This window comes from Erigeron canadensis, chromosome 8 (genome assembly GCF_010389155.1).
Source record: "Erigeron canadensis isolate Cc75 chromosome 8, C_canadensis_v1, whole genome shotgun sequence".
NCBI lineage: Eukaryota > Viridiplantae > Streptophyta > Magnoliopsida > Asterales > Asteraceae > Erigeron > Erigeron canadensis.
In genome coordinates this window covers 22,646,720-22,669,400 of record NC_057768.1, presented here as the reverse complement: position 1 = coordinate 22,669,400, position 22,681 = coordinate 22,646,720, and the positions used below count along the sequence as shown (strand labels likewise).

The 22,681-nt window shown below is 35.1% G+C and overlaps 4 protein-coding genes across 4 annotated transcripts; all 4 read left to right on the top strand.

Annotated features, from left to right (window-relative positions):
- Positions 1–1,022: 1,022 nt before the first annotated feature.
- LOC122610435 lies at positions 1,023–2,418 on the top strand. Its single transcript, XM_043783427.1, has 2 exons — positions 1,023–1,329; positions 1,421–2,418. Exons 1-2 carry the CDS (start codon positions 1,023–1,025, stop codon positions 2,416–2,418), a joined length of 1,305 nt encoding a protein of 434 aa, XP_043639362.1.
- Positions 2,419–3,444: 1,026 nt separating this feature from the next.
- Positions 3,445–9,471, top strand: LOC122579016. The gene is made up of 3 exons (XM_043751097.1): positions 3,445–3,628; positions 5,894–6,125; positions 8,984–9,471. The coding sequence occupies exons 1-3, from the start codon at positions 3,549–3,551 to the stop codon at positions 9,278–9,280; spliced, it is 609 nt and encodes a 202-aa protein (XP_043607032.1). The 5' UTR covers positions 3,445–3,548; the 3' UTR covers positions 9,281–9,471.
- Positions 9,472–9,841: 370 nt separating this feature from the next.
- On the top strand, positions 9,842–11,362 carry LOC122610434. Its single transcript, XM_043783426.1, has 3 exons — positions 9,842–9,961; positions 10,273–10,595; positions 10,840–11,362. Exons 1-3 carry the CDS (start codon positions 9,842–9,844, stop codon positions 11,360–11,362), a joined length of 966 nt encoding a protein of 321 aa, XP_043639361.1.
- Positions 11,363–13,009: 1,647 nt separating this feature from the next.
- LOC122579774 (protein tesmin/TSO1-like CXC 2) lies at positions 13,010–22,031 on the top strand. The gene is made up of 11 exons (XM_043752005.1): positions 13,010–13,104; positions 13,925–14,079; positions 14,532–14,871; positions 15,755–16,236; positions 17,215–17,283; positions 17,365–17,551; positions 17,995–18,090; positions 18,177–18,243; positions 19,700–19,865; positions 20,278–20,880; positions 21,572–22,031. Exons 1-10 carry the CDS (start codon positions 13,027–13,029, stop codon positions 20,861–20,863), a joined length of 2,226 nt encoding a protein of 741 aa, XP_043607940.1. The 5' UTR covers positions 13,010–13,026; the 3' UTR covers positions 20,864–20,880; positions 21,572–22,031.
- Positions 22,032–22,681: the final 650 nt, after the last annotated feature.

Below are 22,681 nucleotides of genomic sequence, written 5' to 3'. Positions count from 1 at the left end.
GCGGTGGATGGTGGTATTTGGGGAGGTGGTGGATGGTGTTTATGGGGGGAGAAAATCAGAGAAGGGGGGAGGGAGAGAAAATCGGAAATCGGATGAACGTATGTGTGTGTAATGAGCGTGATGGAGAAAAAATAGGGTAGTGTAAATTAGGAGGGCATAAAAGACATTTTAAAGGTAGAGGTGTTAAAAAAAAGGGTGAGGTAGTTTGCTTATTAAAGGAGTATAGATATATTATATGGAAGTTGTGTTTTTGGACAAAGATTCATAACACTTAGCCAAATTGAAGATTAAATTTAAAAGATATAAACATATGTTGCATATAAATATCAACTTGAAAACACCTAACATTGTATGAGATGAAAATAACTCACGAGCTGTACATTTTACAATCGTCGGACAATCGAAACATAAAAAAGGTCAACATGGGATTTAAAAGATTTCAAGTTAAGAAAAGCTCTCTACAAATGTCCAATATGCCATTAGTTGATATGAACATCAGACAAAATTCAAATTCATAAATGTCGTTGTCCACATTCTCTATGTTGTAGATTTAATCGAATGATGATACTTGTTATAGGCGTTTTACATTGCCTATAAGTACTTAGATCATAATTTATGGAAAGCAACCACATTCAAGAACAATCCTCTCGCAACAGTTTTTTTCACAAGTCTATTGAGCTCAGATTTTATCGTGTCCTTTTGAGTTTAAATATAAATTAAGATTAAATAAGTATTTATGTTCAAGGAGTTAAATGTTTTTTAGGGGGGACTAAAAGAAAGAAATACAAATATATAGGGATTTAGGAGACGTCATCTATATTAAGGATGAAAGCGGACGGAGCATTGTGAAGATAGAAGACATTAGGAAAAGATGGGAAGAGTACTTCGCCAACCTGTTTAATAGAAGAGAGTCGGGGCGAAGTGAAGGAGGAATCGATCACGGTACTCACTTAGACATATGTTGCGACGACGACGATACTCCGAGGATCAGCCAAGAGGAAGTAAGGCTCGCCCTAAAGAAGATGGGGAGAAACAAAGCAACATGTCCAGACCAAATTCCTATCGAGGCATGGAGATGCTTGGGAGATGTGGGGATAAGATTGCTGACAAGCCTTTTTAACAAGATTTGGACAAGTGCAAAAATGCCAGAAGAATGGAGACTTAGCGAGGTCATACCTATCTATAAGAACAAGGGGGACGTGCAGAGTTGTAGTAACTATAGGGGCATTAAACTCCTAAGTCATACCATGAAGCTATGGGAGAGAGTGATAGATATGAGGCTTAGAAGGGTTACAAAGGTGGCAGAGAACCAATTTAGTTTTATGCCAGGTAGGTCGACAATGGAGGCTATTCATATCACCAAAAGCCTTATGGAGAACTATAAGGAAAGACAAAAAAGCGCTACACTGTGCCTTCCTAGATTTGGAAAAGGCATATGATAGTGTACCACGACAGCTGATTTGGAGGACGCTACAAGCGAAAGGGGTTAAGGGGAGATACATTAGGGTTATTAGGGATATGTACGATAGGGAAAGGACCGGTGTTCGAACCCCTGTGGGGAACACAGAACTTTTCTCGGTAGATATGGACCTACACCAGGGTTCGGCGCTTAGCCCATACCTTTTCACGTTGATCCTAGACGAATTGTCCAGGGGCCTAGAGGAGGAACTACGGTGGTGTGTGATTTTTGCCGATGACATTGCGCTAATAGCGAGATCGACAGAGGAACTAAACCAGAGGCTAGAGAAATGGAGAGAAGCCCTTGAAGACCATGGTTTGTGCATGAGCCGAGAGAAGACAAAATACCTTAGATGTGACTTCGATAACCAGGAGATAAGACAAAATGGGGATGAGGTTATTAGCATTGGGGGCCACATATTGCGTCCAAAGGAGTCTTTAGAATATGCCCACAAATCGGGTGGGATAGACGAAGACGTGACACATCGAATCCAAGTCGGATGGATGAAGTGGAGAGCAGCTACGGGAGTCATGTGCGACAAGAGGATCCCGCTAAAGCTGAAAGAGAAGTTCTATAGAGTGGCTATTAGACCGACTATGCTATACGGGTCAGAATGTTGGGCGATGACGAAAGCCCAAGCGGCTCGAATAGAGGTGGATGAGATGAGGATGTTAAGGTGGACTTGCGGGAAGACCTTAGCAGACAGGATCCCGACGGGAGTTTTTAGAGCAGAACTTGAAGTAAGGACCATCATTAACAAGCTAAGGGAAGAGCGCTTGAGATGGTTTGGCCATGTTAGGAGAAGGGATGAAACTGCACCACTAAGGAGAGCGGAGTCTATTCACGTGGACGGCATACGAAGAAGGGGACGACCAAAGATGAGGTGGGGGGATCGATTAGCGAAGGATCTAATTGAACTTGGTCTGTCGGAGGACATGACGTCAGATAGGACGGCATGAGAACTAGGATTAGAGTAGAATAGTAGGTTAGGGTAGGACTTTTGGGCGACCTAGATAGTCTTCTTTTCCCATATTGCCTTGCCAAAGGAGGTTTGTGAGGGTTTGGCCTAGAGAAGTGGCTTAGCTACGCTACAGAGTACTTTGACGTGACAGGAAGAGTGGTAGGTAGATGGAGTTGGAAGTACGGAATTCCGAATGCGTTAGAGGAGCTTCCAGGTAGAGGTAGTGGAATGCGAGGGTAAGGCATATGGGTTTTAGATTAAGTAGACTTTTTATTTAGACTTTGGTTCTCTGTGACCTTTCGTAGGGGTTTTTGGCCTTGAGTCTCGAGAGGCCTAAACCGAGGGGGAGGTTACTCTTGTGTTTGTTTTCCCCAAGATGGTTGTCGGAGGACATGACCAATGAGAGTTTATATAGAGGACTAGAGGTTTAGGACTAGTTTATTGGTTTAGAAGAGCAAGTGAGAGGATTAGGATTAGGATAGCTAGGTGGCCTAAGGTCCTTTTTTCCATAGGTTGTTTAGAAGTAGTTACTACCTTGGCTCAATCGGGATCTTTTCAGGTTTTGTCATTTCTTATTTATTTGTATGTTTGTCTTGTTGTTTCCTACTACTTCTTCGAGTTACGTATTAGTTTGCTACTTTTATGTTGTTTAATATGCCCAATATGGTTGCTTTCGTATTTGTATTTGTATTGTCAAACATGTTTCTAAGATATCGGTTGGACGCATGAGTGATAAACGTTCGACCCGCATAGTAGCCGGACCCAACAGACATGTATTTTTTCTTTTTAGAGTCTCGACAGACAAGTATGATTTTCTAAATATTTCTTATTTTCCGTCTTGTACTCTTTTGTGGCCGGAGGTCCCTTTGTAAGCAGTCTCTCTACCTTTGTGTAAAGATAAGACTGTCTACAGTTTAACTCCCCATACCCTGCGTAGAGATTGGGTCATGTTGTTGTTGTTTGTTGTTGAAACAAATTTGTTGATAAACTCGCAAATATAAAAAACCCAACAAGAGCGTGATGACTGATGAGTACGCATAATATAAAAAGTTGAATTCCAGTTGCGATCTTCTTCTATATATATCTATCTATCTGTATCTATATATTTATTTATCAATATCAATATCAATGGCGAAGTTTTCAAATCTACCGATACACGCATCGCGTTTGTTCTTCTTTCTCATCATCTTTCAGATTCCTTTTTTCAGGTCTATTATCTTATTTCTATTCACTATCTTTTTTTTTTTTTTATTACTTACATATTTATATAGATCTTTTTCTTATATGCTACTAATAACGTTTCGAGTCTTATGAGTAAATATCGAGCTCGGCTCATAAGTAGTTTTTGTATATTCATTATTTTAAAACAAATTATACATAGAAGTAACAATTTTTTAGCAATATTAGTTATGAATTTTAATATAATAATAATATCTACTAATTAAATTATATTAGATTATTTTATATGTATTAGATAAGATGCTTGTTTAAGCTTGTTTGGGCCCTTGAGCTTGATTATTAAATGATCTCCGCATTATGCTCGAACTCGGCTCGAGCTTGTTTAGGATCTGCTTGATTCGAGATTTTAGCGAGTCGAAATCGAGTAGTTCATGAGTAGTTTGGCTCATTTACACCCCTAGAGAAAACTATATTTTAGTATAAGTTATCGAACAAAGATGTGTGAAAATATGCTGTTAGATTCACTTTAGAAACCATAAACTTAAAGGATTTCATTTGCGTGTCACATTGTGATATAATTTAGACATTCAAGTTTCTATATATCATATGACTGAACCGATATTTGCCTTGGTTGGTGTTTTTTTTTTTTCTTCATTTTTAGCTCTAGCTCTAGCTACTGTTGTCATCAATATATTAAAGATCATTACTTGATCGCAAGGGGCGTCTTAAGACTTTAGTGGCCTAAAAGGAACTTTGAAAATGAGGCCTTTTTATGCTAATAAGTTTCTTGGATTGGTTTTAAGTCCTTATATTTTAAGTGCTCAATTTTGGGGCCTTAAGAAACTCGGGGATTAAAAATGTAGCTTTAGCAGCTTTACCCTTCACAAAACACTGTCAATCGCTTGGCATTGGTTGCGTCGTTAGTGGGGCTGTATAATCATCCACTAGGAGTTGCTTATAGTGTTTTTGTAGCAACTAGTCATCCAATCGAATGTGGTGACTTTTCTCAGCTTGTTTTCATTGATACTTTTTTCTTAACTTGGAGAGGTCCCATCCTAAGTGGTTGTAACAATCGAATAACAGTATCTGTATTAGAGAAGATAAATTATGTCAAAATAACATAACTCCAGCATGTTGCTTCTCACAGTTACATAACATGCATCGATTTATAAGTTACTTGCTTAATTGACCCTTTTTTAACTTCTATTAAATTGTCTTCCTAATAATCATTTACGTGATCAAGCATTAATAGAATAGTTGGTTTCTTGATCAAAAAGCTCCATGTCAGCACTTTTAAGAACTTTGATTGTAATGAAACATCGCAAAAGAATTTATGATCTCTACAAAGTAAAGAAGAGTGAATATATTTACAATAAAATGAAAAACAAAGAAAGGCACCACTCAGGATAAATAGTTGCAGCCTACTTCTAGAATCATTTTTTCCGGGTTTTTTCACTTTCCTTGACCCTTCATGCATCAAAATTACCTGAACGGTTGTTTTAGTTTTCTGCGTGTGTGTATATACTATATACCATGATTCTTTGTCTTTGAATAGGGAATGGCAACCTTGTGTACCACTGTTATATCTGCTCTTAATTATATGTAGGTGCCTTTTGAACTTGCTTGCTGTTGGTAAATGGTAACTAATCACATCACATTAGTATACAAATACCGAGTCCAAGCCAACCTGCTGCTAATAGAACTGTACGATATTGGCTTGTTTTGAAATACAATCAAGAGGGAGGTTATACTAATAAATAAAAAAACCTTGCAGAGATATCGTCATAGAACTAAACATCTTTATGAATCACCATTCTTCAAATCTGAGCATCTGTTGCCAAGTAACACATAAATATGTGTTACTCAGATTAAATGGTTTGTGAATGTTATCCTTATCATCATTAGGAAACACATTCTAGAATCGTTGTTAATGAACCAAACCATCATTTTTATTATCCCTCTATCTCATAAGACTTTCATCTTTGAGACATTCAAAAGAAATGAAAAATATCTCATTCTAGAATAGTTCAATTCAAAGTTAGTTCTTTATATGTCATTGAATTTGGTGCATTAGATTCATTTGTAGTCATCGTTGTTAGGTGTGTTATATATTCATCTAGTGTGCTGTGTGCAGCCGTTGCTTATTGTTTATGACAATCATAAGCAAAATGTTTATTTTGCTTGGTTATTAGCTTCTTTTTTTTTTTCCTTTTTCTAACTTCATGATTATGATAGCATGTATATTATACTAAAAAGATGAGATTCTGTAACTTATCTTTTGCTCGTAAATTTAGGATACCATGTAGATCGGGTATGTGTACGACGCCTATCCATGTTACATCTAGCCAGTTGGTCGCAAGTGAAGTCTTTCCAGTAGCTGCAGTTAAGACCCTTCTTTACCCAGGGGCCCTTTTTAATGATTTAATCTACAATATGAGTGTTCCGAGCTGGAGTAGTGTACTAGACAAGTACAACCTAACTGAGATAAAAGTAGCCTCGGCAATGCCTGATCTACAACGTTTGGAGGTTTGTTCTATTTAACTTTGCCATATCCTTTCTCTATTAACGCTTGCCTAATTTAAGGCTTTAGACGTTTCCCAAATTTGGCCTATCAGACTTGGTAGTCGCTAGCATAATGGGCCGGACAAAGGGGTTTACGGGTTTGTATCAGAAGGGTAATTTATGTATACAGGTGAAAGCCGGCTGAGATGCCCCAACAACATTCTAATGTTGCTCTGATATGCTTAGTAGTTATGTTTTAGATAACATTGAAAAGCTATGTCAGCCTAACTTTTTGCATAAGGTAGTTTAAGAGTTTGTAACTTGTAACTTAAAAGCATTTACATAGACTTTCGGTCCCTTTCAACCGTTCAACCCATTTGACCTGCTAGATATCTACTATGGTCCTAATCAGCACATTTCTGTGTAAATAAGTAATATCCATCTCTATTGTCGCATTCAGATAATACATGACTGACTTAATGGTTAATATGTTAATTTGAATTCCAAGGTGTCTTAGATACAGTCTAAAGTAGGTCCCAGTCCAAATTTAAAGTAGGTGCTTACAATTATATGTACATGCCATGAATGCCATCTGAAATAATTTTATACCCGGAATAATATAGATGACCCAGCTTTATATAGTGTAGATCCGGCCATTCGTGACAGGGGCCAATATAAGAACATTGTCTATTTTCATTGGAGCAATTATTATTGCTAAGATATTAAGGACCTTTTCTCTGCATTATGATCTTTGTATTTTCATACATTCTTCCCCGTTATGGCGTTTTGCGCAAATGTTTCTTTAAGATGACAAGATGGTTGCGAAGTATATGGGGTGAAAACTGGTCTGAGTTGAAATTGGTCACTTATAATATGGCTGAAAAGGGACAGAATAGGTATGACCTGCAAATAATCAAACTTGTTGTGTCTTGTTTACTTAAATATATTACTAGAAAAGTACGTGTAAAATGCATGGTGATTGATGGTTTCTGAAAAAAAATTCAAACTCAAGTGTACACCAAATTTAATAATAAAATACAAAGATTTCAGTTAGTACATGCAGCTAGGAGTGATGGTCGTAGGTTACAAAATAACAGAAAAGTAAAAGTGATCAAGATGCAAAGGAAAAAGTTTTGTTTAATGGCTTTTGGCTATGTTACACACGGGTATATCTAGATTGTGTTTCTTATTTGTTGTTAAAATATTTAAGGATGAAAAAATTTGACTAAATTTTTTTCATTTTTTAGCGAGGGTATTGTAGTAATATCCCTTGTTCTTAAAAAAATTCAGAATTTAAGATTTTAGCCCAAATGCTTTATTATGTGGTAGAGTGCGTAGTGTTTGTCTATTCTTGCATCTTACTATAGTTTCATAATTTTAATATAATTGTCGTTTCCATACTTATGTGTTAATTGTGGTTTTGATTTTTCGTTTAAAAAAAAAATTAATGTGTTAATTACTCGAGTATTTACAAAACAATATTAGTATGATAATTGAGTATTCAATTCATAAATATATAGTTTTTTGTTCAACTTTTGACCTCGTTGATATGTTTCTTTTCTTGAGAAATTTTTATTTAACCCCTTTGAGATATAGGAGAACCTAACCTGACTCATTGATAGCCAATGGGTTGAAATCACCATCTCTAATTTTCTTTGACAAAGGTTTTGTATGTAAACCTTTTTGCTCATTTTTATGATTCCTCGATCCAATTCTTCTTGGGTCAAAAGAGCATGGGGTATGGTCTCTTGATGCCGACCCCAAATAATGACTTGGCAGCCGACAGCGTCCACTTTTCCATAACTTCCCATTCTATGCGGAATTCTTGATCGGGGTTCTTCATGAATATGCCGATGCTCGGCGTTCAAATTTCTTCTTGGACTTTTGTGAAATATAAATTCGGTGCACATGGGTTATTATTTATTTATATAGCATGATGTTTATTTAATATAGGATGATGGATTGATGAGTCTTTATTCCATAAAATAGATTACCATAATTTCCTTTGAGGTAAAAGATAAGAATTTAAACAATCGAAATTTAGATTACACTAGAAGGAATATAGAGGATAGAGTTAAATCATTTGATGGCATTCTAATTTTATGACATGTTTTATAGCATAACTTTATGTTAATTTCTTACCCTTCGACTTATTCTTTTTTTAAAAGATAGATAAATTTATTTAATACATATACGAGAGAAAGTACCCGCACGTTGCGGCGGTGAGATGGTATGGGTGATAGGTATAGAGTGTGATAGTTCATAGGAGGTGATAGGTCATAGAGTGTGATAGCCAAATGCCTTAGCCGTACGGGCTCCGCCCACGGATTAAAAAATTCGTCGAAAGTATATCGAATGACATCTCTAATGAAAGAGTATGAAATTTTAAAAACTCCCATATAATTTTTATAATTTCTTCGAAGGGTATTATGAATAAGTGATAGAGGTATTTTGGGGTTTTCAACTACTTAAAGTTGAAAAAATAAAGGGAGTAAATGTTTTATAATGTAGTATAGATATAGATATGTACATAAAAGCTTATCTAGGCGTCATAAATATTCCGAAGAGTGTACATAAAAATTTATATAGGTGTCATTTTATATACTTTTACATACACTTTTTTATTATTAATGTTTCGTTATATATATTAGTATTATACTTTTATTAATATATTATTTAATAAAACATAGTTGAAAAAAATGTGATAATTTAAATAAAAAATACGTTCTGCATCCTGGGTGGTTCTGCGTCCATAACGGCCAAAACATGATGAAATGATGAAAGCTAATGTAGCGTTGAATTGGTTTTGCATTCTGCATCCATACCTAATGCTCTAACAATTGGTTCATAAGTAGCCACTAATATAACTACTTTCTTTCCAGGTTCTTGCAGGAAGCTACTTCTCTGTAGCAGGGGCGTTTATCGGTTTACTAAAACCACAAAGAATGAGCATGTTTGGAACTCTTCTAATTGTATGGGGACTCGTTAAGGAGGGGCTTCTTGGAAAGCCGGTAAACACTGATCCCACAAGATCAGTTTATGTGTACCCAACCATGCTAATTGCCGTCCTTTGTGCCTTCTCTTCCGTCAAGTATAATTTCCAGAAAGCTGCTGCAAAACCTCCGCCCCGTCCTGTCGCAAAACCTCTTAAAAGCTCAAAAAAATCTAAGTTGAAATGAATTTGAAGAACATACGGATCTCAAATGTAGTGTTCCTTTCGATATTGAGTTTGATATGTGGTACAAATCATGTGGTTAGAACTTCCAAGGTATGCAAAACGTACCGGAAATGCAATTTAGCCACCTAGTTGTGTTATGACTCCTTTGTAAAACTTGATTTTTGGCCAACTGAAGATGAATTTTTTTAATCATTTTATCATGTTGAAAAGTTAAATCTGGATTTTGCTGAACAAAAATGGTTATGTCTTGTATTAGTTTGTCTTCATTCTCTCTGTAATCCAAACGGATTCCTTGTATCAGATTGGGCTTCTTTACACATCTATAAATGTTATTTGCCCATGTTGCGGAGTTGTGATAGCGGTAGCAAAATGGGTCAATTGATCAATTGTTTGTGAACAAAACATGTGTTGGTAATAGAAGGAAAGTTTATGTATATGTGGCAAAATGCGTAAAATGTGATAATAAAACGTAGGAAGGTGGTGCACATGCATTTTCTAAGGGGGAGGGAGACGAAAGGGAGCTGGTGGCGAGAAGGAGAGAGCTCAGTGAGCTTCGGATGCCATGGAAGGGAGATGCCAGGGAGCTGGGGTGGGCGAATACTATTCTCGTTGCGAGTTGGAGAAGGCAGGGACCAAAAATGTAACTATTTCAAATGCTCATGTGACCGTTGGAGGACCACAGGTGTAAACTTAGACACTCCAAGGACTAAAGGTGACAAGTCTGGGAAAGTTTTTTTTAAAAAAAATTGTATAAATAGGACCGAACCTATTATACCAAAACACAACCAAAGACCATTTTTACTCTATATTTCTCAATTCAAACACAAATATTAATATATTTTCATCATATGGATCCATTATCTTCTTCATCTTCATCATCGTCGTCCGAAGAGATTTCTTCGGCTTCGGAATTTTCAATTCCTTTGTCGTTTCCAAATTTATCAACGGGTAGTAGCCTACTTTTTTTGCAAAGTGTTTTTGATGCGGTTGAAGACGACACGACTAGCTCACGAAACGCTTATGCGTGACTACTTTGTTGAAAACCCAAAGTTTGGCCCGGTTTGGTTTCGTGAAAGATTTCAAATGAGTCAAAGGTTGTTTTTAAAGATTGTTAGTGATATTGAGCAACGTTTGGTTTACTTTCAAAAGCGTGTAGATCGGTCGAGGAGAAAAAGTTTAGCTGCCATACAAAAATGCACATTCGTGGTGGAACAACTCGGAACGAGCAACCCTCCGGATAACTTTGATGACTACTTGTGCATGGCAGGGAGAACTTCTCGCGAAAGCCTTGATCATTTTTGCAGCGCGGTCATCGAGTAATATCGTGACGAGTAATTACGTAGACTCATGATGTTGCCCGGTTGTAAAAAGCGCATGAACGGAGACACAAGATTCCGGGAATGCTAGGAAGTCTTGATTGTACGCATTTTGTTTGGAGAACTTGTCCTAAAGCGTTGAAGGGACAATACAAGAGAGGTGATCATCCATACCCCATGGTTACGCTTGAAGCCGTTGCTTCACAAGACTTGTGGATTTGGCATGCTTTTTTTGGTCCTCTAGGGTCGCTCAACGATATCAATATCTTGAATCAATCGACATTGTATATGAGGGCCGTCGTTACAAACGGGGCTACTATGTTACCGATGGAATCTATCCTAGGTGGGAGACTCATGTCAAGGCAATGCCATATCTGACTGAACCAAATGACAAGAAGTTCAAGAAAGTACAAGAATCGGCAAGAAAGGATGTAGAGCGAGCGTTTGGTGTTTTGAAAAGAAAATGGGGGATTTTGAGTCGGCCAATGCGAGCGATGACAGTCGACAAGATTACTAACATCGTGCACGTGTGTATTATATTGCACAACATGATTCTAAAGGATGATGGAAGAGCAATGTCACCGGTTCGTTGTATGGATACGGGAGTTCAAGTGGTTTATAACCACGATGCAGTAGATGAAATAGAACATGAAGAGGTTCATCATCGTCTTCGATATGATCTTACAGAGCACGTTGGGAGACTAAATTTATCTCATCTCGACGACCCGACGGCTCAACCAACATCGATTGCCGAGTTATTTATGTAGTTTTTTTTCCGTAATAAAGTGTATGTGTTTTTATTTTATTTTATGTTTTGTATGTTTAAATTTTTAATCGCTAAATGAAAGGTATGTGTTTTATTTATATATTTGGTTAGTTATAATTAAAAGGGTTAATTATGCAAAGTTTATAATGTTAAAGATAAATTATGAAAATTTAAAAAAAAGGTTGGGAATTTCGGTTACCACGAAAAAAAGGTTGAAAAAGGTTGGAAAAAAGGTTAGAGGGTTGAAATGAGGTAGAGTAATTTGATTGGGTATTTGAAGGAAATGGGAGGGTTGAACCCTCGGCTCCCTCCCCCTAATTATGTTTCATGCGATAGTAAAGGAGTACAATATTCGCAATTACAAATTAAATGTAACGAAATTAAATATAACGAGATGGGGCGAGGCTTACACTCTCATTCGCATTTGTTCATCGAAAGTTCCTTACTCGTGTACAAATTTTGCATAGTTGTGATGGGTTCCAAACAACTTTCAACTAGGAGACTAGGACGAACTAAAATGAAATTTGGGCATCTAATAATTTTCACTTACGATGAGTCTCTTTCATCCATATATATTTGCATTTATCTATTTTTTTTTTTAAAGTATTTGCATTTATCTTATATCATTGACACATTCAACAAGATCTTAACAATCTAACAAACAAATGATAACCCAAAATCCCAAACAAATACACAAGTCTTTCACATAAACGAGCATGTTACCCGCGTAATGCGGCGACGGTGGTGGGGAAAACAGTCTAATGGTGTCGGTGATGGGACTATAGGTGGTGGTGGCGGTGTCAAGTAGTGTAGATTGATGTAATTGTGATATTAGAAACTTTTAGAAGATAAGGGTTTGAAGTGTTAATTATTAAAATAAAAGTTTAGAGTGTAAATTAATTTATTAAGGGCAACACATAAAAAGTCAAGGGTACTTCTGATGATTCAAAGGTAAAATTACCTAAAATAAAAATATGTTATTTCTCTTATAAGAGAGTAAAGATAAAAATAAGTTATATAACTTTTTAACAATGTAATTTTTACAAGTAATACTTATATAAAATTATATATTCTTACATTTATAATATTTTAATATTATTAATCTGGTTTTTTCATACACATAAGTATTTTAATATAGTTTTCAAAAGAAAACATATTTTTAAAATTTCCATTTGCATTATTATTACAACAAAATAATCAAATCAAAAGTAATATTAAAAGTGGGCTTAGTTTTAGTTTTGGGCCAAAGATGAACGAAATGAAAATATACCCTAATAAATTCCCGCCCAAGAATGTTGGTTTCAAAACCGCCCCCTATATTTTCCACCAACATTTCCCAATTAATATTTTCAACATATAATATTTTTATTAAAAAAAAGAAAGCAAAACAAAATAGAAAACAATTTCGTAATTAGTTAACAAATTTTATGCGTAAATGTCGTTCATTTTAACCAATTTTTAGTGGGAAAAATAACACATTTCAATTTTTTTAATTTTTTTTACTTTTTAACTTTCTACCGCCACCACCACCAACATATACAAATTTTATTTCCATTTTTTTTTTCAGGGTGAATTGGCAGTATAGAAAACGATGAGCAAATATAAATATAAATATAATTATTATTAATTAGAGGATGAAAATTGGGGTTTTCTGTTAATAAATTTATGGAATCCCCTAAAAAATCAAGTATTAAATCAATAATCGCTTCCATATCTTCACCACAATCTACTGTTTCTTTCCAAGTAATCTCCACCACTATTATATATATATATATAATTTATGTATTTGTAATTTGAAGTTTGTGTCTGTCTGAATTTAGTTTCTAGAAATGTTTTTTATTTATTTATTTTTATTTTGTTAATTTTAAATAGAATTGTAATTACATTTGGTTTTAGTGTGAATATTGAAGTTGATTAGGGTAAATGCAATTGTGGTTTTTATTATATATTTATATTAAATTAAATTTACATTTTATGTTAATTTGTTTATTTTATCTTCAAGTGATTTGTTTTGTAATATTGGATTAGTGGTGTTGTGTTTGGAATTGGATATATCGAGGTTCGTATATCGTAAAGACGCAATAAGCGTTTTTCGAGTGTTTGAAAGAAAAACTAAGCACCTGCTTATTTGCTCAGTTCATGCTGAATTAGAGTCTTATGATTATTGCTGTTTTATGTTTGTTTCTGCCCGAAAAAATTGCTTATGGACTTATTTGTACAAGGTATATGCACTTTCAAGTAAGCAAATATCAAACACGCCGTAAAACACGATTGAAGGGGCTTATATTGAATGTATTTTCGAGAAGTCGCACCTTTGAAATATGCAACCCCGAGTTTCATGTAATGTGGGTGAACTTGCTTGCTGTTAACCTCTTGAGTGAATTTGGATTATAAGTGTGTTTCTGTAAATATCTTGATGCGATTATTTGTTGGACTTATCGTGAAGATTGAACTTTGGTTGCTAACTGCGAACACTAGAGTGATATTACACGATATATGCTTTTAAACATTTGTATTGCTCTAGTTTTGTTAATACGATTTATTTATACTCTGCTCATTTCAGGAGTCTTCTATCTTTAATTACATAAACAGTCTATCTCCTATAAAGCCTGTCAAGGGGACGTCTGTTTTACAAGTTTTACCTGGGCTTACGTCTCCTCCCCTCGTGTTCACATCACCTCGTATCAATACGCATCGACAATCTACTGATTTGAAAAGGTCCAATCTCTTTTGGTTGTTAATCAAATACATTTTATTATAGGCGCCACTTTTGACACATTTACTTGTATTTGGTCGGTTTGCTTTATGATTTATTTCAAATGGCTTGTTTCAGAACATTTGGGAAATACGTAAATAAAAGCGTTTAGCTTAAAGGAATTGGTGAAGAAACAGACTGAAATTGTAGCTCTTTTAGTTACTACTTGCAGTCCCCTAGTTTATTATTGCTGTAACATCATTTTTGTAACCATATTAAACACATTAGCTGGTTATAAAATGATGACAAAAAATGTTTGCCGGCCAACCCTTTTCATTAGGTTTTGATTTGCAGAACCAACCCGTTTCCTTCTAAAGTCGGTTGCCAAAACTGCTTGTATTGCCAAGACTGCATATTGTTTTCCACCTTTCCGTATGACCTTGATGACTAATGGCTTGTTTTGAATTATCTTCAGCTCCCAATGTCGTTTATCATCAGACTCAGAGTTATTCCAACAAGATGATACAGTCAATATCATGATCAATTCCAATCTCACAGCCTTGCAAGATTCAAGTGTGGACATTTTAAAAGATGCTCAATTTAATGCGAATGATTCAATGCACCCAGAGGGATCTGTAGAAAGCAGCATGTTGGCAGAACAGGACCATGGTGTGAGTTTACGTTCCTGCCCCAAGCCTGTTGTAGAGGATGAAAAAACCCGGGGTTTCCTGCAATCTAATATTTGCCACAATCTTGAGTCAAATGTATCTGGGGATCATATTCCTGTTCAACAATATGACCAGCAAGTCTCTCAGGTAGGTTTCATATGATTACCTTGATTTGTATTTCAGATTACTTGTGCATTTTTGTTTTGTAAGAGATGATTATGTCCTAAAATACATACTTATATTCATATTACTTGCTTTGCTCGAAATAACTTATGAATTGCCTGCCAGCAATATTAATTGTATGTCGATGGTTGTTTCAGTAAATATAACCTTTTCTTTGATATGTAGATTACGGAGTTGCGAAAGAATTGGTCTCTTCTTTCTAATAATATGTATAGCTGAAGCCGTGTTTAAACATATATCTGCAAAGTGCAAACATATGTAACTTGATTGAACCTATGTTTACAAAGTCTGAAATTTCATCCCCAGTCTTTATCAAATTTAGTAAGTTCTGGTTCAAATAACATGACTGAAGTTTCTGTTTAATTGGGAAAGATATATTTTTATTTTTTAGTTACCTTAGAAAGATTGTTTAATTTAGCAAACTTCAGTTGAACTCACACTTTATGCAAATGCAATAATAATGAATAACCTATAGGCTTTGGTACATGTCAGTACTGTTAGTGGCATTTTTCTTTCACACACGCATTTATATAGATACAAATTCTTTCTTTCTAGGATTACACACATTATACTGATTGGAGACACTTTTAAGTTGGCCATCGGCTTTGACTCTTAATCCTTCCATTATTGAATATTTGAATATTATAAATGAAAAGAACAGAGTTAAAGGACGTAGAGGTAGAGCCAGTGTTTTCTTGTACAGTAATTAATCATAATTCAAGTAAAGAAATAAAGATATGGTTCAATTTATGTCTTGCGTCTTTTCCTATCCCTTGCATAACATTTAGTAAAGTCTATATTAATGTGTTGTTATCTGAAATTACAATGATTGCAACACTCACTGCAGGTTGGTCAAAGTCAGCTCAGCAAGCGAAGACGCCTTCAATTTGGGGAAGCTCATGAGGAAGTTATAGAAAATTGCCCTAGTTCCCTAGCTCCATTAACTCCTGCCGCCAACTCAGGCAGTCCAGAGTCTTCTTTGGTTCAAGGTGTTAGGAATTCTAGTCTACCTGTTTGCAAGCCCTCAGGTATAGGCTTGCACTTGAATAGCATTGTTAACCCCAAGCCTTTGATCTATTCGGTTCATGGAGGAAAAAAGTCGATATCTGTTAATTCTCAAGATAGCACGCAATGCCTGTCAGTTTCATCAGATAGAAAGTTAGTAGAGAATGTTTCTGTCAGAAGTGAGGAATGTAATGAAACTCTTTTCAGTGATGCAAAATCTACGAAGATGAGTGAATATCAAAACTATATTGATCAGGGAAGCTTGAATTCTGAACAAGCTGAAAGAGTTGATGAGTTAGAAAGATCAAGACCTAAAAAGAAACGGTAAATGTTCATTTTTTTGGACTGATTATATAGTGCACAATACTTATGAAAAATACATGTGTAGTGTACATTAGAGGGTTCAAGATGGTTGGTTTTGTAGTCATATTTATCTACTTACAGTATTAATTAATGTCAAAAAATATCAGACAAACAAAGGTTGTCAACGCACCTGGCTAGATAATTTGACATGTGTAGTATATAGAGATGGCAAATCCGGCCCATATACTTAGAGATGGGTCTATTCAACTTGTGTTTAACTCAAACGGGAGAAATGAAAATTTACGCTAAATGGCAATGAACTCAAATGGTTTGAAAGCAAGAAATTTTCTGTTTACATACCAATATATGGGAGGAAAGACTGCTGAGATAGAGATGGGCTGTTATGAGTGTCAAGAAAAGGAACTGAAATGGAATTGGCTATTGAACAGCCAAACATATTTTAGTGTACTATTTGATAAAGGGGCGTGTGAGCATTAAAGTAGGTAAACAGATCAGGTGTAGGAATAGGGCAGAGAGCTAACTCTCGAGCGCAGGTTTAGGATCAGCTTCATCGGGAAAATAAGCCATAGTCTGGTTTTATCGATACTATTTGCAAATCTTTTGTATTAAAAAATTAAACTATTTAGGTCTATTTAACTTGTGTTTTAACTCAAATGGGTTAATTGAAAAGTTACTCTAATTGGCAATGAACCAAAATGTTTGAAAGCAAGAAAAATTTCATTTACATACCACAGAAGGGAGTAACGACTAATGAGACATGATGAGCTGTTAAGAATGTCAAGAACATGAACCAAAATGGAATTGGCTATTGAACAGCCAAATGTTAAAGATATAATATAAACTTAAAATGACCCATTTTGAAGTAAATTTATTCTGTATCTCTTTGTTTTCATTACATATCTACCATTTTCCAACTAGTGTATGTAGTAAGCTTGCTGTTGCTAACAATATGCTTACATGTTTGTCTAACTGTTTCAGAAAGAAGTCAGAGAACACAGGTGATGGTTGCAAACGGTGCAGTTGTAAGAAGACCAAGTGTTTGAAACTGTAAGTTGATCACTTGATCTAAGTTTTTTGCATTACATAGTATGGCTATCAAATTAGGGTTAACAACCCGTTTCTCTGCAGCTATTGTGACTGCTTTGCTGCTGGAATCTATTGTGCCGGCCCTTGTTCTTGCCAAGGGTGCTTTAACAGACCTGAATTTGAACAAACAGTTCTCGAGACACGTCAACAAATAGAATCACGAAATCCGCTTGCATTTGCGCCCAAGATTGTTCATCACCTCTCACAGCCTTTAATTAGTCAAACAGTGGTATGTGATTCTTCATCTAAACTTCACTTTTTTACAATCATGTCTGCATAGTAAATGGGGTGAAATGTGTGGGTAGAGTGTGTTGGTAATGGTCAAAATGGGTGATTATCTACGGATCGGGTCACATTGGATAGATCTGGAAAGGGTTTGTCCGTGTTGAAAGTAGTATTTTATAAGTAATTAGTAACGACTAGGAAACTATATCACTACGATATTAAATTGGCTCTTTGCGTAAAAGCCATCCAGTGTATGCATTAAAAGTACCATTTTAGTCGACTTTCAATCAATCTGTTCTATTTGATCCCTTTTTTTTAGCTATATTCATTTTTTGTGATCATACGATCAATTATATGATCCATTAAAAATCAATAGTTACCTCATGCTATCGCATTTATAAAAGATGTGATAAAATTGGCTTAGCTAATGCTAATGACTCTTCATAGGAGCATGGAGATCAAGTGACACCGCTGGCAAAGCACAAAAGGGGTTGCAACTGCAAGAAATCAATGTGCTTGAAAAAGTACTGTGAGTGTTATCAGGTGTGATCTTGTTAATATGACTCATTTCATTTCAGCTGCTTCTTTTTCTTCATATGTGTTTCATTGTACTAAATTAATCTCAACAGGCTAATGTTGGATGCTCTGCTGGATGTCGGTGTGAAGGCTGTCAAAATATTTATGGTGCAAAAGCAGGTAACAAAATATTACTTACAGAAAAAAAGTAGGATCTTAAAGAAATGCAAAATACTATCATTGAGGGACTAAAACATGGTAATGAGGGGTTTTAAGCACATAGGCATAGTTTAAACATGTAGATAGGTATCCTGAGTTTTGAGTGATAGAATGATGAAAAGATATAAGTCAGTTATTAGTGAATGTAATTTTGGAGATCATATCTAGATAAATTACATGCTTATAGTCACCCATCCGCTTTGAAGTTACAATAATCATAATCATAGTGTATGGCTAATTTATTTTGATATATATATATTTTCTTAAGAACATGATTCTGATGATCTGTGGGATAGCGGTTATCGGGGTTCCTCCAAAATATCAGTAAAAATTGCTGTCTCACTATTATCGGTGATGTTTACCCATATCAGTTATATCAGTCTATTCCAGAACTTAAATACAACATAATAAACACTAATTTTTTTAGTTAGACCATGAAACTAAAAGCCCAAACCCAAAATAGTCCACCCAATCTGATTAAGTAACCCTATTAGATGGCTTGCTTGAAATGGAAGATTTTGATTAATAATTAGATGGCTTGTTGAAGTGGGCTTGGAGGAAGATTTTCCAGACATATGATTTGTTTAGATGATGTTTCAAATATTGACACTTTTAAGCTCGACTTTGATATTAATTAAGTATTAATTTTCACCGATATCCCACCTCGATAACCAATAACTACTTACCTATTGATTAGTTAGTGTAACAAAACTAATTTTTAGAATGATATGTTAAGTGGCTTATCTACCTTCAAATTTCAACTATCCTATTTTTTTTTGTTTTTTCCGGCAACTTTTATATCATACGATAAAGTATTACTATTACAAGGATGTGTAATTACCACATAAAGCTTAGCTACTGAAAACTAAGTGCGTACACGCTCTGCCAGTATATTTAACCACCAGTCCATTAGGGCCACTAAGTCAATTGTTACCCTATACCAAGCTATAGCACACTGCAGATATCCTATTTCATTTGGCCTGGTTTTGTTGTTGGTTGAGTTTAGATTTGTTGATAGCTTTATCAAGAGACACATATATACTTGGAGTGACTAATAAGCTAGTGCATAACAATGGTATTACTTCATAAATACTACAAATAGTATTTAACAATGGTATTTTTGATATTGTTATATATCACTTAAAATGTTGCACTTTGCAAATGCTCTGGGTGTGTTTTAGGTAGAGCTTTGATGGTTTCAACTACGGTAATATGGATACTTTTGCAGTTGAAAACTTTTAGGGTTTAAGTGATTGAATTGATTGTGTTGTATAGTGTGTGACTCTAGTCTAACAGGTTTATTATGATTTAATTTCTCCATCAATTTTTCCATGGACACATTTTAATTGAAACTAATTCTCTTTGACTCTTGTGACTCTCTCTCTCTCAAATAATTTCTGAACTTCTGACATCACAGTTAGCGGCATACATAGAGTAATGGTAATGGAAGCCAATAGTGAGAAATTAAACGGGTCATCTGATGATAAGCTCAAGGTGGTTTCCCTCACGTCAAGATCATCTCTTCCCAAAATCCACAAACCTCACAATTTGACTCCTCAGACACCATCTATTCAATGTTCAAAGTAAGATACTATTTATGAGTTTATTTGTTCACTTGTTCACTTCATGATGCATATTTGCTAAGATAGTAATGTCAGTTCATCTGCATATAGTTGGATCAATTCTTAATGTATTATTCAATAGCTGCATAAGTACTACATTATTTAAATTAGCTAAAAGGCAAAAGTCACTTAAGTGTTTACAATATCCTAAAGTGCATTAATTAAAATGTTAATTGCATGATTGATGTTTTAAAAACATAGTGTTTGTAAAATCATGTTTGATTGTTTGGTACATTTACCATCCCCACTTAAAAAATGTACAAAAGAAAGTGTTGGTAGGAAAGCCCAACCTGACTTGTTACTTAGAATTCATTTTGCCACCTGTACATATTTTAATCACGGAGCTTTACTTGATCTCACTTTTTTTGTTCAGCAATGGAAAGGATGCATCAAGTACTCGTGTTCTCCCCAAAAGATATGTTCCATCCCCAGAATCTGAATGCACGTTTTACCCTCCTTGTACGACCACCCCTACATCCCCTAAAGATTCTTCTGACTTTAACATGATCACAGAAGCAAGCAACAGGAACCTTGAGACGGTTTCATTTGATCAAGAATCATACCCGAACATTGAATTTACAGATGAATTCTCACCTGGAGATTGGTCAAACACTTCAAAATCTCAATTTTTACTTCCTAGCTGTGTGAGCCTCTCTTCCCTTTGTTCCCGTGGTTCCTCAATTACCCCGGTGCCTCTGCAGGCCATTGATGATGACACACCAAAGATATTAAGAGACTCTTTTGTTCAACCCAATAAGGTGATAGCAACATCACCAAATAAGAAAAGAGTTTCTCCACCTAGACTTCGGTTGAATGAGCTTGGTTTGAGCTCTTTGAAAAGTGGTAGGAAGTTCATACTGAAGGCGATTCCATCTTTCCCGCCTCTCACTCCATGCATTGGTTCCAAAGACAATACTGGACAGACTTCAAATCTTCCTCCTGGAGATGGCACCCATTAAACCGATGGCATTTTAAGGTCAGTTTTTGCATTATTAATTATTATCATCATTATTATTTTTATTGTTTTTACTGTTATTATAGAGAAAACAAGATTCAAAGTTTAATAATGTACTATCTCATGCAAGAAAAGAAAGGGAAATACTGTGTAATACTCCCTTGGTTCCAAAGTAAGTGTATACCTTAGGCTTTAGTTTGTCTCAAATAAGCGTTCACTTCCTAAAGTCATATATCAAGTTTACTATCTTACCCTTGCTAACCTGTTTCACAAAACTGATTTCTATGAGTTTGTGCAATAACAAGGGTAATTTTATAACCTTGCTACTATGCAATGCAATAATTACATATCTTCTGAAAGCTTTTACTTTTCATGCTGACACTTATTTAAGGAGAGAGTAACCATTTTTGCATGTTCCTCAGTTATGCTGTTTGGGTTTTTAAGTTTGAGAAAAATGGAAAACAAAACACTTACACTTTTACCATTACAACCTTTGTGTGTAGGCAGTGTAGCTCTAGGTTAGTTTGGGTAAGGTATTTTCATTCATTTTACTTTCTCTGTATCTCCCCTTATTTGGAGAGAAAATTAACCACAAGCTTCTATTTTTTTCTTCCTGCTAAGTAAAGAATCTGAGATATCATGGTAGGGTACCTATTACTAGTTTGACACAAATGGTGTGGCATTACACTTAATGTTTGCAATGCGTTTGTAGGTTAACTTTAACAAGATGGTTTCTGGGCACAAAAAGCAGCAGTTGTACCTTTGTTATATGTGAGCGCATTCTTTATAGCAGTGAACACAACCCTGCTTGCTTTGAACTTGATTCATGCTGATGTCTGTAACGCTACAGAACTGCAACTACACAAAAAGAAGTATTCCCTAGTGAGTCATCTTCACCCCTTCTCCATCCCCATCATGACTATGCCTTTTTCCTTTTATGTTGGTTGAAGCAAGACGGTTCTGTTGGTTTTTTTACATTGCAAGTATCCGACGTGAATAAACTTACATTCTTAGTTAATTTGAATCGAAACGTTCTCAATTTGTTCTCATTTTTGGTTCTTTAATCTTTATTAGACATTCATATCCTGTCTGTGAGTTTACATCGAGGAATTTTGAGTACTGATTGTCCTTTTTAGCCTTTGAAATTACTTGTTTAATGGGGAATTTAACAATTCTTGTGCATATCATTAGCCCTTACATTGAATATATAATCTTAACAGTGGAGAGGTTTACCATTGAATGAAGGTTAGTTTTTTTTTTTTTTTTCATACAAAATGTTATAAAATATACTCTGATTATAGCCATTTCATGTGCTTTTCATTTGATAAACTTTAAATGTCTCTTAATTAATTTCGCAAAATCTCAACTTGGGGTTTCAAGGTTTCACGTTGTAATGATTTCCAATTTTTGTGGTCTCATACTTTGTTTTTTTCAATCTAAAAGTCATCGTATTGCATATGTACCTTACGGAGTGGGATAGTAGTATGTAAAGTGACCAGTACCTTATGGGTTGTCCCCTAATTGTTTGGTATTTTTTTTGTATAATAAATAAATAAATGTAAGTTTCTTTTGGCCACCTTACAAAAAACATTTAAAAAGAGAAATTACATCAATTTATTCGAGAAATGTTAGATGGTTTAGACCTATTACGCATCCAATTAAACAATAATGTGCATTAATGTTCGAAAAAATCTTGTCATTTTTAACCTCCAAAGACTTCAAGATGCCAAGATAAAGTATTTGTACTTTGTACCATTTTCTTCTTTCTATTACTTATTATGTCCTCATCCCACTCTAATAGATCTTTGTTATGTTTGGTTTT